The sequence below is a fragment of the Ceratotherium simum genome, chromosome 4, assembly GCF_057802395.1.
Source record: "Ceratotherium simum simum isolate JZ-2026a chromosome 4, ASM5780239v1, whole genome shotgun sequence".
In the NCBI taxonomy this organism is placed as follows: Eukaryota; Metazoa; Chordata; class Mammalia; order Perissodactyla; family Rhinocerotidae; genus Ceratotherium; species Ceratotherium simum.
The window spans coordinates 90,208,732-90,223,294 of NC_141903.1; the positions used below are offsets into that span (position 1 = coordinate 90,208,732).

Here is a 14,563-nt window from a genome sequence, read left to right on the forward strand (position 1 = left end):
TCCCGGGCGCGCACCGACGCGCCGCTTCTCCGGCCATGCTGAGGCCGCGTCCCACATACAGCAACTAGACGGATGTGCAACTGTGACATACAACTATCTGCTGGGGCTTGGGGCGGGGGGTGGAAAGGAAGAGTATTGGCAATAGATGTTAGCTCAGAGCTGGTCTTCCTCAGCAAAAAGAGGAGGATTAGCACAGATGTTAGCTCAGGACTGATCTTTCTCACACACACACAAAAAAAATCATGTACATTTTATAAATAAGTGAGTAAATGTTGCTGTCACACGGTGTAGGCGTTTAGCTCTGATTAGGGAAATAGGGTTTGGGCTGGGCTTCTTGAATGGAGGGCCATAACCATTGTCTTAGCAAGTGAAATCATGCTTCTGGAATTGCCCTGTACATTTTAGTCCCGATCACCTTTAGGCTCTCAAACCAGATTAGTCAATTATATCACACCAGGAAGGATTTAAAAACAAGATATAAATAATAAATTGGAGCTGTCTTTGGTTCCAAAGTTTTGAGAACTACCAGTTCACTGGTAAAGCTCCCCTAATAAGGGATAAGTATAAATTCATCTTCTGTAGAAGCTCAATTTAGAAACAAAAAGTGACTTGGAGTTTGGGTAAATCTGAATCGATTAAAACAATGTCACATATGCGTAAAAGTAGAGGAGGAAAAAAAATCTTCTGCTACAAATGTCTACAAAAGAGGCTTCGACAGGAAGCCCCTTTCCCCACATTCTCCTCTTGAGAGAGGAATTCACAGTGGTAAAGATTGCAGAGTCCTGGAGTGCTTCTTTGCTTATGAACCGATCCAACAAAAATCAATCCAGGCTAACTGGAATTTAATCTGAATGACCCCTGTTTCTAACTCTTTCCATTTCTGGATAACAGGGCTTTTCCTAGTTAATAAGCTTTACTTAGGAGCAAGAAAATTTGTAATTTGAAAGCTCTAAACTGTAGTTTAAAGACCAAATTAGTAGCTTGATCTCTGATCCCTCGACGTTCCTGTTTGCTTGCCTGTCAACCAATTTATTGCTAAGTAGTACCTACCTCAGATTAGCTAAAGCACTCAAATTTTAGTTAGTAAATTGGTTACATTAACTCAAATTTTGACAGTTTTGGTTACTTCTCTGGATCAGCTATAATAAAATTTTAATATAACTTTTCATATTTCAGCTATTTATTTCTTTACCAGCTTTACTGAGATATAATTGACATACAATACACTACACATATTTAAAGTATACAATTTGGGCCGGCCCTGTGGCTTAGCGGTTAAGTACGCATGCTCCGCTACTGGCAGCCCGGGTTCGGATCCTGGGCGCGCACTGATGCACCAGCGCTCCGGCCATGCTGAGGCCGCGTCCCACATACAGCAACTAGAAGGATGTGCAACTATGACATACAACTATCTACTGGGGCTTTGGGGGGGAAAAAAAAGGGAGGAGGATTGGCAACAGATGTTAGCTCAGAGCCGGTCTTCCTCAGCAAAAAGAGGAGGATTAGCACGGATGTTAGCTCAGGGCTGATCTTCCTCACAAAAAAATAAAAAATAAAAAAATAAATAAAGTATACAATTTGACAAATGTTGACATATGTATACATCTGGGAAACAATGACCACAAACAAGATAATGAACATATCCATCACCCCCAAAAGTTTCTTTGTGCCCTTTTGTACACCTCCTTCTTACCCCTCCCTTTCTGTGCCAATCTCCAGACAGTTACTGGTCTGCTTTCTGTCCCTATGCATTAGTTTGCATTTCCAAGAATTCAGTGGAATTATACCATATGTATTCATTTTTCTCTGAGCATAATTAGTTGAGATTCTTCCTTGTTGTAGCATGTATCAGTAGCTCATTCCTTTTTTATTACTGAGTATTGGTCCTTTGCATGTATATACTACAGTTTGTTTATCAGTTCATTCATGATAGACATTTAGGTTGTTTCCAGTTGTTGGCTATTACAAATAAAGCTACTATGAACATTGAAGGACAAGTTTTAGTATGACATAGGCTTTCATTTTTCTTGGGTAAATGCCTAGAAGTGGAGTGGCTGGGACACGTGTATATTTAACTTTTTAAGAAACTGCCCAAGTTGTTTGTAACATTTTACATTCCCACCAGCTGTGTATGCGAATTCTAGTTCCTCCACATTCTTCCTTAGTCAACACTTAGTATGATCAGCCTTTTCGTTTTAGCCATGCTAACATGTAGTGTAGATGTATGTATATATGTAATATGTATGTGTATAATAGTTTATCATTGTGGTTTTAATTTGCATTTCCTAATGATTAATCATGTTGAGCATCTTTTCATGTGCTATTTGCCATGCATATTTATTCTTTGGTGAAGTATATGTTCATGTCTTTTGCCCTTTTCTTATTGGTTGCTTGTTTTCTTGTTGAGTTTTGAGAGTTTTTTAAAAAATATATTTTGGATCTAAGTCTTTATCAAACATATACTTTGCCAATATTTTCTCCTGGTCTGTGGCTTGTCTTTTCATTCTCTCAACATTGTCTTGTAAAGAACAGAGAACAGAAGTTTTAAATTTTGATGTAGTCCAATTTATCCTTTTGCTCTTTTATTGATTATGTTTTTAGTATCATATCTAAGAATTCTTTATCTAACTCAAGGTCACAAAGATTTTTCTCCTGTTTTCTTCTAGAATTTTTATAGTTTTCAGGTTTACGTTTAAATCTATGATCCAGGGTGTTTTTTTTGTGTGTGTGTGTGTGAGGAAGATTAGCCCTGGGCTAACATCCGTGCCCATCTTCCTCTACTTTGTATGGGACACCACCACAGCATGGCTTGACAAATGGTACATCAGTCCATGCCCAGGATCTGAACCTGCGAACCCCAGGCTGCCGAAGCAGAGCACACGAACTCAACCGCTATGCCACTGGGCTAGCCCCCTATGATCCAGTTTTTAATTAATATTTGTATATGGTACAAAGTAGGATCCCCATTCATATTTTTGAATTTGGATATCCAGTTGTTCCAGCAGCATGTGTTGAAAAAAGTACCCTCTGTTGAATTGCCTTTGCACCTTTCTAGAAAATCACTTGTCTATATATATGCCTATTTCTGGACTCTCTATTCTTTTTCTTTGATCTATTTGTCTATCTTTCCATCAATGCTGTTTTGATTATTGCAGCTGTATAATAAGTCTTGAGATAGGGTGGCGTTAGTCTTCCGATTAGTTAGTTCTCCTTTTTCAAAAGTGTTTTGGCTATTCTAGGTTATATGTAATCCCATATGAATTTTAGAGTGAGTTTGTCAATTTCTTTTTTAAAAATGGCTGCTGTTATTCTGTTCAGTTTATAGATTAATTTTGGGACAAATTACGTCTTAGCAATATTGAGTTGTCCAACCCATGAACATGGTATAACTCTCCATTTATTTACATCTTTGATTTTTTCTCAGCAATGTAGGAGTTAGTATTACAGGTCTTTCAAATCTTTTATCAGATTTATCCCTAAGAATTTCATATTTTTGATAGTTTTTTAAATGTCAGTTTTTGTTTATTGCTAACAGGTAGAAGTACAATTGATTTTTGTATTTTGAGATCTTATCCTACAACCTTGCTAAACTTATTTATTAGTTCTGTTAAATTTTTAGAGATTCCATTGGATTTTCTATATAGGTGATTATGTTGTCTATGAATAAAGACAACTTTACTTCTTTCTTTCCAATACGAATGCTTTTTACTTATTTATTGATTTTTGCTGACTGCACTGGCTAAAACGTCTACTACAATGTTGAAATAAAATGGTGAAATCAAAATTCTGTTCTTTCCCTAGAACACTACTTTTCTTAGGGAGAAAAAATTCAGTTTTTCACTATTAAGTATGATGTTAGCTGTAGGTTTTTTCATAGATGCCTTTTATCAGGCTGAGGAAGTTCTCTTCTATTCCTAATTTCTTGAGTGTTTTTATCATGAAAGGATATTGGATTTTGCCAAATGCTCTTTCTTCATCTATTGAGATGATCATGTGGTTTTTGTTTTTTTTCTATTGAGATGGTGTATAATATTAATTTATTTTTGGATGTTAAACCAACCTTCCGTTCCTGTGAAAGTGGATGAACCTCACTTGGTCATGGTATATAATTCTTTTTATATGTTACTGGATTCAGTTTTCTAGTATTTCATTGAGGATTTTTACACCCATATTCATTAAAGATATTGGTCTGTAGTTTTCTTATGTTGTCTTTCTCTGGTTTGGGTATTAGGATAATACTGGTCTCACAGAATGAGTTCAAAAGTGTTTCCTCTTCTGTTTTTTGGAAGAGTTTGTGAGTTGGTATTGTCCTCTTCAAATGTTTGGTAGTAATCAGCAGTGAAGCCATCTTTACCTGGGCTTTTTCTTTGTGGGTAGTTCTTGAGTATTAATTCGTTTTCTTTACTTATTATGTGTTTTTTCAGATTGTCTATTCTTGAATCGGTTTTGGTAGTTTTTATCTTTCTAGGAATTTATTTCATCTAATTTATGTAATTTTTTGACATACAGTTATTCAGTTTCTCTTGTAGTCCTGTTTATTTCTGTAAGGTCAGTAGTAGTGTCCCCATTTTCATTTGTGATCTTAGTAATTTGTCTTCTCACTTGTGTTTCTTGGTCAGTCTAGCTAAAAGTTGGTCAATTTTGTTAATCTTTTCAAAGAACCAACTTTTGATTTTGTTGATCTTCTCTATTTTTTTCTCTTGCCTATTTTATTTATTTCCACTCCAGTGTTTATTATTTCCTTCCTTCTGCTTGCTTTGGGTTTAGTTTGTTCTTTTCTTCCCAGTGTCTTTGGTATAAGCTTAGGTTATTGATTTGAGATCATTCTTCTTTTTTAATATAGGCATTTACAGCTATAAATATCCCTCTAACTCATTGCTTTTGCTGCATCTCATAAGTTTCAATATGTTGTGTCTTCATTTTCATTTATCTCAAAGTATTTTCTAATTTGCCTTTTGCTTGCTTCTTTAACCCACTGGTTATTTAGGAGTGTGTTGTTTGAGTTTCACATAATTTTGAGTTTCACATTTCTTTTTCTGTTGTTAATTTTTAATTTTATTCTATTGCAATTAGAGAACATACTTTGTATTATTTCAGTCTTTTTAAATTTTTTGAGATTTATTTTGTGGTTTAGCCTAGCATATGGCTATCCTGGAGAATGTTCCACATGCACTTGAGAAGAATGTATATTCTCCTGTCATTAGGAGTAGTTTTCTAGAGATGCCTGTTAGCTCTAGTTGATTTATAGCATTGCTCAAGTTTTCTCATTTCTCGTTGATCTTCTGCCTGTTCGTTCTACACCTTATTGAAAGTGGAGTATTGAAGTCTCTGTTATTGTTGAATTGTCCGTTTCACTCTTCATTTCTGTTAATTTTTGCTTCATGCATTTTGGTGCTCATTTGTTAGGTGCATGTGTGTTTATAATTGTTATATGTTCCTGAAGCATTAACCCTCTTATTATAAAATGTCCCTTATCTTTAGTAATTTTTTTTTTGTTTTAAAGTCTATTTTGTCTGATATTAGTATAGCTTGTTCCAGTTTTCTTGTGGTTGCTGTTTGCATGATATATCTTTCTCCATCCTTTTACAGTTATGCACCACATAATGACGTTTCAGTCAATGAGGGACCACATATACAACAGTGGTCCCATAAGATTAGTACCATGTAGCCTAGGTGTGTGGTAGGCTATACTATCTATATTTGTGTAAGTACACTCTATGATGTTCACACAATGACAAAATCACCTAACAATGCATTTCTCAGACTGTATCCCTGTTGTTAAGCAATGCATGACTGTACTTTAAATTTACTTGTGTCTTTGAATTTAGTCTGTTTCCTGTATGCAGCATGTAGCTGGATCTTGTTTTTTCAACCCAGTCTGACCATCTCTGCCTTTCGATTAGGCTTTTTAATGTATTCATATTTAATGTTATTATTAATATTGTTGGATTTATATACTTTTTGTTTTCAGTATGTCTCATGTCTTTTTTGTTCCTCTCTGCTTCCTTGATTGCTTTCTTTTGCATTAAGTGAATATTTTCCAGTGTAGCATTTTAGTTTCTTTAATGACTTTTTTCACCATATTTTTTTAGTTAATCCATAGCAGTTGCTCTAGGACTTAAAATCTATCTTCACTTATCAGAATCAGCTTCAGATTTATACTAACTTAATTCTAGTGAGATAAAGAAACATAACTCCTACATAGCTCTCTCCCCTTTATCCCCTTTATGTGATGTTATCATTATACATATTATGTGTATAAATGTTATAAACTCAACAATTAATTGTTATAATTATTCTTAAAATTTTGTGATTTGTAAAGAAACTATGGAGAAGAAAGGAGAGCAAGTATATATAGCTTTTGTTATATTAACCTTCTTCTTTATTCTTTCTGGTTCTCTTCACTTGTTCCTGTGGATTTGAGTTACCATCTGGAGTCATTTCCCTAGTGCAATAAAACTTTGTTCTCACCCGCCTCCTTTGTGCTATTTGCAGATATATACAGTATATACCTGTTGTTTTGTACAGTTGTTTTTAAAATCAGTTAAGAGAAGAAAGGAGGAGAAATACTCATTTATGCTATCTTTTATAATACATAATGACCTTTACTGATGCTCTTTGTTTTTCCATGTGGATTCATATACCATTGGAGTCACTTGCTTTCAACCTGAAGAACTTCCTTTAGTATTTCTTGTAAGGCGGATCTCCTAGCAACAAAATCTCTCAGTTTTTGTTTATCTGGAAATGTCTTTCTTTCACCTTCGTTTTTGAGAGATAGCTTTGCTGGATGTAGGAATCTTGGTTGACAGTTTTTTCTTTGTACACTTTGAGTATGTTATTTCACTGCTTCTAGTCTCCATCGTTTCTGATAAGAAGCCAGCTATTAATCTTCTTGGGGTTCCCTTGTAAGTGATGAGTCAGTTTTCTCTTGCTTCTTTCAATATTTTCTCATTGTCTTTGACTTTCAGCATGTCTTACTATGTATCTGTTTATGGATGGCTTTGTGTTTATCCTACTTGGAAGTCATTGAGCCTCCTGAATGTGTAGATTGATGTTTTTCAATACATTTGGAAAGTTTTTAGCCATTATTTCTTCAAGTATTTTTTCTGCTCCTTTCTCTTGCCCATCCTTCTGGTACTCCCGTTATGTATATGTTGGTGTGCTTAATGGTGTTCCATATTTCTCTGAGGCTTTTTCATTTTTCTTCGTTCTTTTTTCTCTCTGTTCTTCAGCTTGCATAATCTCTATTGATCTCTCTTCAAGTTTACTAATTCTTTCTTCTGACATTTAAATCTGTAGAGCCCATCTAGTAAATTTTTCATTTCAGTTATTGTAGTTTTCAACTCCATAACTTTTTTTTATTGTGGTAACATTGGTTTATAACATTATAAATCTCAGGCATACATCATTATATTTCGATTTCTATATAGATTACATCATGTTCACCACCCAAAGACTAATTACAGTCTATCACCACACACATGTGCCTAATCATCCCTTTCTCCTCCCTCCCCCCTTCTCCTCTGGTAACCACCAGTCCAATCTGTGTCTCTGTGTAATTGTTTTTTGTTGTTTTTATCTCCTACTTTTGAGTGAGATTATACGGTATTTGACTTTCTCCCTCTGACTTATTTCACTTAGCATAATACCCTCAACGTCTGTCCATGTTGTCACAAATGGTCAGATTTCATTGTTTTTTATGGCTGAGTAGTATTCCATTGTGTATATATGCTATATCTTCTTTATCCATTCATCCCTTGATGGGCATCTACGTTGCTTCCAGGTATTGGCTGTTGTGAATAATGCTTTGGATTGCTCCCAGGCAGCCATGAAGCACTGCAGCTTGCAAAGATGGCTTTTTTCCCTCTCCAGAAAGGAATTTCTGCTTCTTCCATCTCAGTCAGGACTGTCTCTTGTTGCAGGGGTTCTTTTTGTCCAGTTTTCGCTTCTCTCTCAGGAGTAATTGTTCCAAGAGTAGCTGTGAATTTGTTGTGTTCGTGGGAGGAGGTTAGTTCACAGTCCAGCTACACCGCCATCTTGACACCAACCACAACTCCATAACTTCTGTTTGGTTCTTTTTTATAAACTCTGTCTGTTTATTGATAACCTGTATTTGATATGAGATTGTCATCATACCTTCCTTTACTTCTTTAACTATGGTTTCCTTTAGTTCTCTGAATATAATTTTAGTGGCTGTTTTGAAGTCTTTGTTAAATCCAACATCTGGTCATTCTCACAGGCAATTTCTTTTGCTTTCTGTTTGTTTATTTTGGTGTATGTGGCATACTTCCCTGTTTGTTTGCATGTCTCATAATTTTTATTGGAATTGGACATTTTAGATATTTTAGAATAGGTAATATATTGTAGCAACTCTGTGTACTGATCCCCACCTTCTCTTAGGCTTGTTATTGTTATGTGCCTGTCTGTTTAGTTACTGGCCGGATTGTTTTAGTGAAGGCTGTTTTTCCCCACAGTAGTGTTAAACTTCTGATATTGCACCACGTGGACTGAAGCCTTGGCGGGGCTCTTTGTCTCCTTGCCTGGCCATACCCAGCTGTTAAGCTCCACTTAGTGCCGGTTGATTTTTCTATTATTTTCAACAATGACTTGGGGCATAAGTTGCTCTACAGACTAATCCAATCAAATGTGTGTTTCTTTGAAGGGATAGTTCCCAAGGTCAGTGTTTGAGATTTGTTCTGACCCTAGGAAGTCTCTTCCCTGCTGTCTCTTTTCCCATTTCCCTCCTGAAAACTAGCCAGCTTACAGTTTAGCCTATATCTCCAATGAACTACCAATTTATTTTCAGCTCCCTTTCACCATCATCTCTACTGTTTTTAAGAGTGCCCTTGAACTCGAACTTCTCCATGTTCTGTTGCAAATGAAGTCATTTCCTTTGGGAGGATATTAGGAGCTATCTGTTTTAAGCCTTGCTTCTTTTCCCAGGCAAAATCTCTGTGCCATGGCTCTGGAGCTGGGATTAGGACATGGCAACTTCTCTCTGAATGACACCCCTCCTTTGGCAGCTGAGCATTCGGTATAGGGGGGCACAGTAGTCTCATGCCTTTTCAGCTTGCCTCTCCTGGCGTGAAACAACCAGCTTACAGGCCAGGGTGAGGGTGATTGGGGTCCCAGTTGTCTCAGTGGCACCATGCCAAAGGTAGAGCTCTGTCTCAGGAGTGCAGGCTAGGCAGAAGAAGGGAGCCCCCACTTCTTGGCTGTACTCGCCCACAATTTAGCCTTGGCAACAGATGGCCCAGGGAATGATGAGAAATGCTGATGTCTTGCCCCTTCCAAAAAGGTAGTCCTCTGACTGGGAGCTATAGGAGGAGAGAGCCCTGTGTTCTTGGCTGCAGCAGTCTGAAGTGGAGTCTCTACCTCACTGAGTAGATCCTGATTTTCGTTTGCTATTGTTTTTCTTTTGCCTGGAGGACTCCCTTTAACATTTCTTGTATTGGAGGTCTGTTGATAATGAATCTTTTGACTTTTGCATGTCTGAAAGAGTTTATTTCACCTTCATTTTTGAAAGATATTTTTGCTAGGTATAGAATTCTAGGTTGGAAGGTTTTTTCTTTGAGTACTTTAAAGATGCTGCTCCACTGTCTTTTTGCTTGCGTTGTTTCCAACAAGAAATGTACTGTTGTTCTTAACTTGGTTCCTCTCTAAGTCATGGGTCTTTTTTCCTTCTGGCTGGGAAAAGAACCACGTGAAAGCGTTAGAGTTAATGGCACCTGGCATTCTCAAAAAGCAGAAATAGTGCCTGTTCCCAACAGTTAGACCTGAAAAACCTCAAAACTGATGGGGCATTGGCTGGGTACAAAGAAGAGTCTTGCCTCAGGAGTGGGCAATAATGAGCCCCCGGCCAAAATCTCCTTTGAAGATTTTCTCTTTGTCTCTGATTTTAAGCAATTTTGATTATAATGAGCATTGGTATAATTTTTTTTCATGTTTCTCATGCTTAGGGTTTGTTGAACTTCTTGAATCTCTGGGTTTCAAATTTGAATCTCAAATTTGGAAAAATTTGAGCCATTATTTCTTAAAATATTTTTTCTTCCCTTCCTTCCTTTTTGAACTCCAATTACACACGTATTAGGTTGCTTGAAGTCATTTCACAGCTCACTGATGATCTGTTAGTTTTTTTAATTCTCTTTTCTCTGTGTTTCATTTTGTGCAGTTCCTGTTGCTGTCTTTGAATTCTCTATTTTTGTTTACAATGTCGGATCTGTTGTTACCAGTGTGTTTTTCATCTCACACATTGTAGTTTTTGTCTCTAGAAGTTTGATTTGAGTCTTTTTTTAATATCTTCCATGTTTCCACATAACTTTTGAACATGTGGAATATGATTATAATAACTATTTAATGTCCTTATCCTCTTAACTCTGACATCTTTATCGGTTCGGTCATCTTCAACTGATTGCTTTATCTCCTCTGAATAGGTTGTATTCCTGCTTCTTTCCAGGCCTTTTAATTTTTTATTGGATCTCACACATTGTGAAATTCACCTTGTCTGATGCTGGATATTTTTGTATTCTTATAAATATTTTGGAGATTTATTCTAGGATGCAGTTAAGTTACTTGAAAATAATTTGATCCTTTTTGGGTCTTGCTTTTAAGATTTGTTAGACAGGATTTGAGCAGATTTCAGTCTAGGGCTAATAATTGCCCACTGCTGAGGCAAGACTCTTCTGTGTACCCTGCCAATGCCCCATCACTTTTGAGGTTTTCCTCATCTTGCTCTTGGGCACAGGCACTATTTCTGCCCTTCAAGAATGCCAGGTGCCACTATTGCTAGTCCTTTCAGGTGGTTGTTTTTCCAGCTTTGAGTAATTTCCTCACACACATGGCCAGTCACTACTCAGCTGAATGCTTACAGAGGACCATCTGAAGATCTGCAGAGTTCTCTCTGTATTTCTCTCTTCTTCAGTGCCCTGTCCTACAAACTCTAGCTGCCGTGCCTCCCTAGACTCTGCTCTGTCTCCTCAACTCAGGGAGTCCACAAGCTTTGTGTGGATTCCCACTCCCTGCACTATGACCTGGAAGCGCTCTCAAGGCAGTGAGCTGGACAGTTGTAGGGCTCGCCCTACAAATTCTCACTTCTCAGGGATCGCTGTACTTTGTTGCCTGATGTTTGGTATCTTTCAAACCATTGTTTCATATGTTTTTTCTGTTTTTTGGTTGTGTTGGGTGTTAGGGTAAATCCGGTCCCTGTTACTTCATAATGGTCAGAAGCAGAAGTTGACACATTTCAGCTAATTTTTAATCAATTTTTGTTTTATTTTTTACTTCAGGAGACTACCCACAAAGCCAGTGTTCTATTGAGTGGTAAAATTAAGGTAGAAAATGGTCAGATTTATCAAAGTCCAGTTACCTGGCTCAAGGATCTTCTAGGAGGCGACAGTTATGTGACCTGGAATTATGCTTGGAGTAAGGTGGGTCATTCTTAAGTTTACCCCTAGCTTCATATTCAAATGGAAAGGTACATACTTTTTTGGTGATAAAACTGTTTTCTTTTTTAAGAAATCTGAGGGCCGGCCCCGTGGCTTAGCGGTTAAGTGCACGTGCTCTGCTACTGGCAGCCTGGGTTCGGATCCCGGGTGCGCACCAACGCACTGCTTCTCCGGCCATGCTGAGGCTGCGTCCCACGTACAGCAACTAGAAGGATGTGCAACTATGACATACAACTATCTACTGGGGCTTTGGGGAAATTAAAAAAAAAAAGGAGGAGGACTGGCAATAGATGTTAGCTCAGAGCCGGTCTTCCTCAGCAAAAAGAGGAGGATTAGCATGGATGTTAGCTCAGGGCTGATCTTCCTCACAAAGAAAAAAAAAATTTTTTTTTAAATTAAAAGAAATCTGAAAGTTCTTCGAGTAAGTTTTTGTCTTCATGTGTCCTTTCTGCAGCATGCTACATGCTTTCTCCCACAACTGTTTGCCAGAATTTCCCAGGGGCAGGGTTGCACAGCTGACTGAGCCTCTCCTTCCTTGTTCCTCACCTAGTCTCAGAAATTTTAATGTCCTCAATCTTCCCCTGTTATCCCTATAAGTGATTTCAGGTCTTTGTGACTCCATATAGAAAATTGGGGACCATTGGTATATTGATAATTTAGTTAATGTGTTATTAGTATTCTGATGATATAAAGAAAAATCTTCCCCTAAAGACAAAAGGAATGAGCAAGGGGCCTAAGACACACAGACAGTATGGTGCACTTTTATGTTTGAATGTAGTCTTATCCGTGAATTGCTAGCTCCCTAAAGAAGTATTTCTTTTCGTTCAGACTTGCCAGACTTAGTAGCCTACCCCTCAGTTGTGTCTTCTGAGTTAAGAGCCTCATTTAACCATCAATTTGAAGACTGTTAATGACTGACACCTTGATCACAGACTAGTGATCAGTCACCTCCAGATGTCTGTGGCACCACTTCAGGGAACTGTCTTACAGTGGTTCACCCATCGGATATCCGCCATTACTGTTTCACAGAAGTGCAGATACCGTCAGCCTCCACCGCCGTTACAGTAAGCCTCAGTGCACCAGAAGGAGAAGGCACAGTTTCCTCTCGCCTTTTTTGTCCAGCTCAACTCTACCCACCCTCCCTTCTGGGTCTGTGTCCGTAAATTCTGCATTCTGATCTGCCAGACCTTTGTAGCAGGTGCTTCCAGAACTGTGTTTCAGTTCCTTCACTTACATCAACAAATTTTGGATTTTGTCTGCTTTGTATCTCTCTGTCCTTCCCCCCCTCCCCACCCCGAGGTTTTTTTTTAATTTCCTACCCCTGGAGTCAGCAGGCCATCTGCTTTTAATTCACCCTGCCCAGTCCTTTCCATGGATTCATAAATCATATTTGCATGTTAGTAGTTAACATTTTACCCATGGAAATCCCTTTTTATTACAAATTTTCTTAAACTTACAGTAGATTGTATCATTTTGTTGAAACTGATTCTATGCTCACAGCATGAATATGGTACTGATTGCTGTAGCTTAGGTTCTCTTGAGCCTGACATGCCTCTGCTGCAGTGTGCCCAGGGATGACTCAGTTCTCCCACTCGTTTTCTCTGTTGGAACTACTGCATTTCTCACTTTTGAGTAGCTGGCTGTGACATCATTTGGCCCTCACTCTGTGCTTGTGCCTCAACTACATATCATGTTGCCTCTGGTCTTTTCTCATCAGCCATGTCAATTAGAGTCATATTGTTTAACACCTATGTGATACTGAAGCCAAATGCAAATTTGGGCACTAAAATTAGGGCAGTTCTTGGATATAAGATATTCATACAGATAATCGGAGCAGGCCTAGATATTTTTTTTTCAATTATCCTAAAAACAGAATTTTAAAAATTACTATAGGGCACTCATGTACTTCTAGTCACTACCCCAGGCTGAAAAACACTACCCCAGTAAGTTACTTCACAATATTTAAAAGCCTCTTTTAAAATTTACCACAGAAACCTCTGCCTCTTATCTTGGGGTAACTCCTAAATTCACACTTGTTGATGAAAGGAGCTTTTTGCTACACTGGTAAATGTGAACATTTCTACTGACTAGTTCTGAGAATGGTGGTGGGACTATGGGGCCAGGAGTGGTTGGTTGTCAGGCAAGTAAAGCCGGAAAACTAGGCCTTGTCCTGCATCAGACAGGGTGACAGAGCCACTACACGCAGAGGTGACTCATACTTCCTACTCAGGCAGCCGGGCTGCTCTACAGCCTTGCTGAGGGAATCCTGATGCTTATGCCCACCGGTCCTCATTCATGCCTCTCACTGCCGCAGTCTCCTAGCTGTTAGGCATCATCCTGATGTGCAAGAGTGACCTCCGGGTGGGAGACAGGAGACCAAGCTGGTTCCTGGTTCCACTCTTGGTAAGTTGTGTGATCTGGGCAATGGTTTTCAATCTTGCTTACACATTAGAATCACTTGGGGAGCTTTTGAAAACTACCAGTGCTTAGTGGACCCCAGCCCCATAGCTTCTGATCTAATAGTCTGGGTTGGAGACCAGGTGGCAGTAGCTTTCCAGGTGGCTCGAATGTACATCCTGGCGTGAGAATCACTGATCTAGGTCAAGTTATTTAAGCTTTCTGAATCTCAATTTTCTTATGTATAAAATAAGTAGTAGTGCTAAATGGTCTCTAAAGATCCTTCCAACTTGGAGATTCTAGACTTGCATAGCACTGTGGTTTATAAGGCACTTTTGCATATATTCTTTCACAACAACCCCATAAGGTGAGAAAGTCAACTATTATCTCTGTTTATGGACATGAAGACAGGGCTGCAGAAGGTTAAGTGACCTGATTAGCCTAAGGCCAGTGAATGCCAGAACCAGGACTAGACCCTGATCTTCTGATTCCCCATACACTATTTTTCACATTTACAACAATGACACAAGGGAGGCCCACATTCCTTCCATTGGAAGCAGGTTGCCCTTAACTCAAAAGAGCACACAGTATCCTCCAGCTGCCTTTATGGATTTATACAAAGCATCATTCTTGTGCAGCAAAAATTACCCACTTCCACAGGAAAAAAAGGCTTTCTGTGATATAGTTGCAGTATGAAAATTATAAGAGGGACAGTGATAGTT

The 14,563-nt window shown here is 38.3% G+C and overlaps 1 protein-coding gene across 1 annotated transcript in view; it reads left to right on the forward strand.

The window, feature by feature from the left end:
* ANKRD31 (ankyrin repeat domain 31) overlaps window positions 1–14,563 on the forward strand; it is a 135,501-nt gene that overhangs the window by 107,094 nt on the left and 13,844 nt on the right. Inside the window, exon 23 of the mRNA XM_087430161.1 lies at window positions 11,286–11,426. Within this exon, the coding sequence (XP_087286287.1) occupies window positions 11,286–11,426 (141 nt within the window). The remainder of the gene's footprint in view (window positions 1–11,285; window positions 11,427–14,563) is intronic.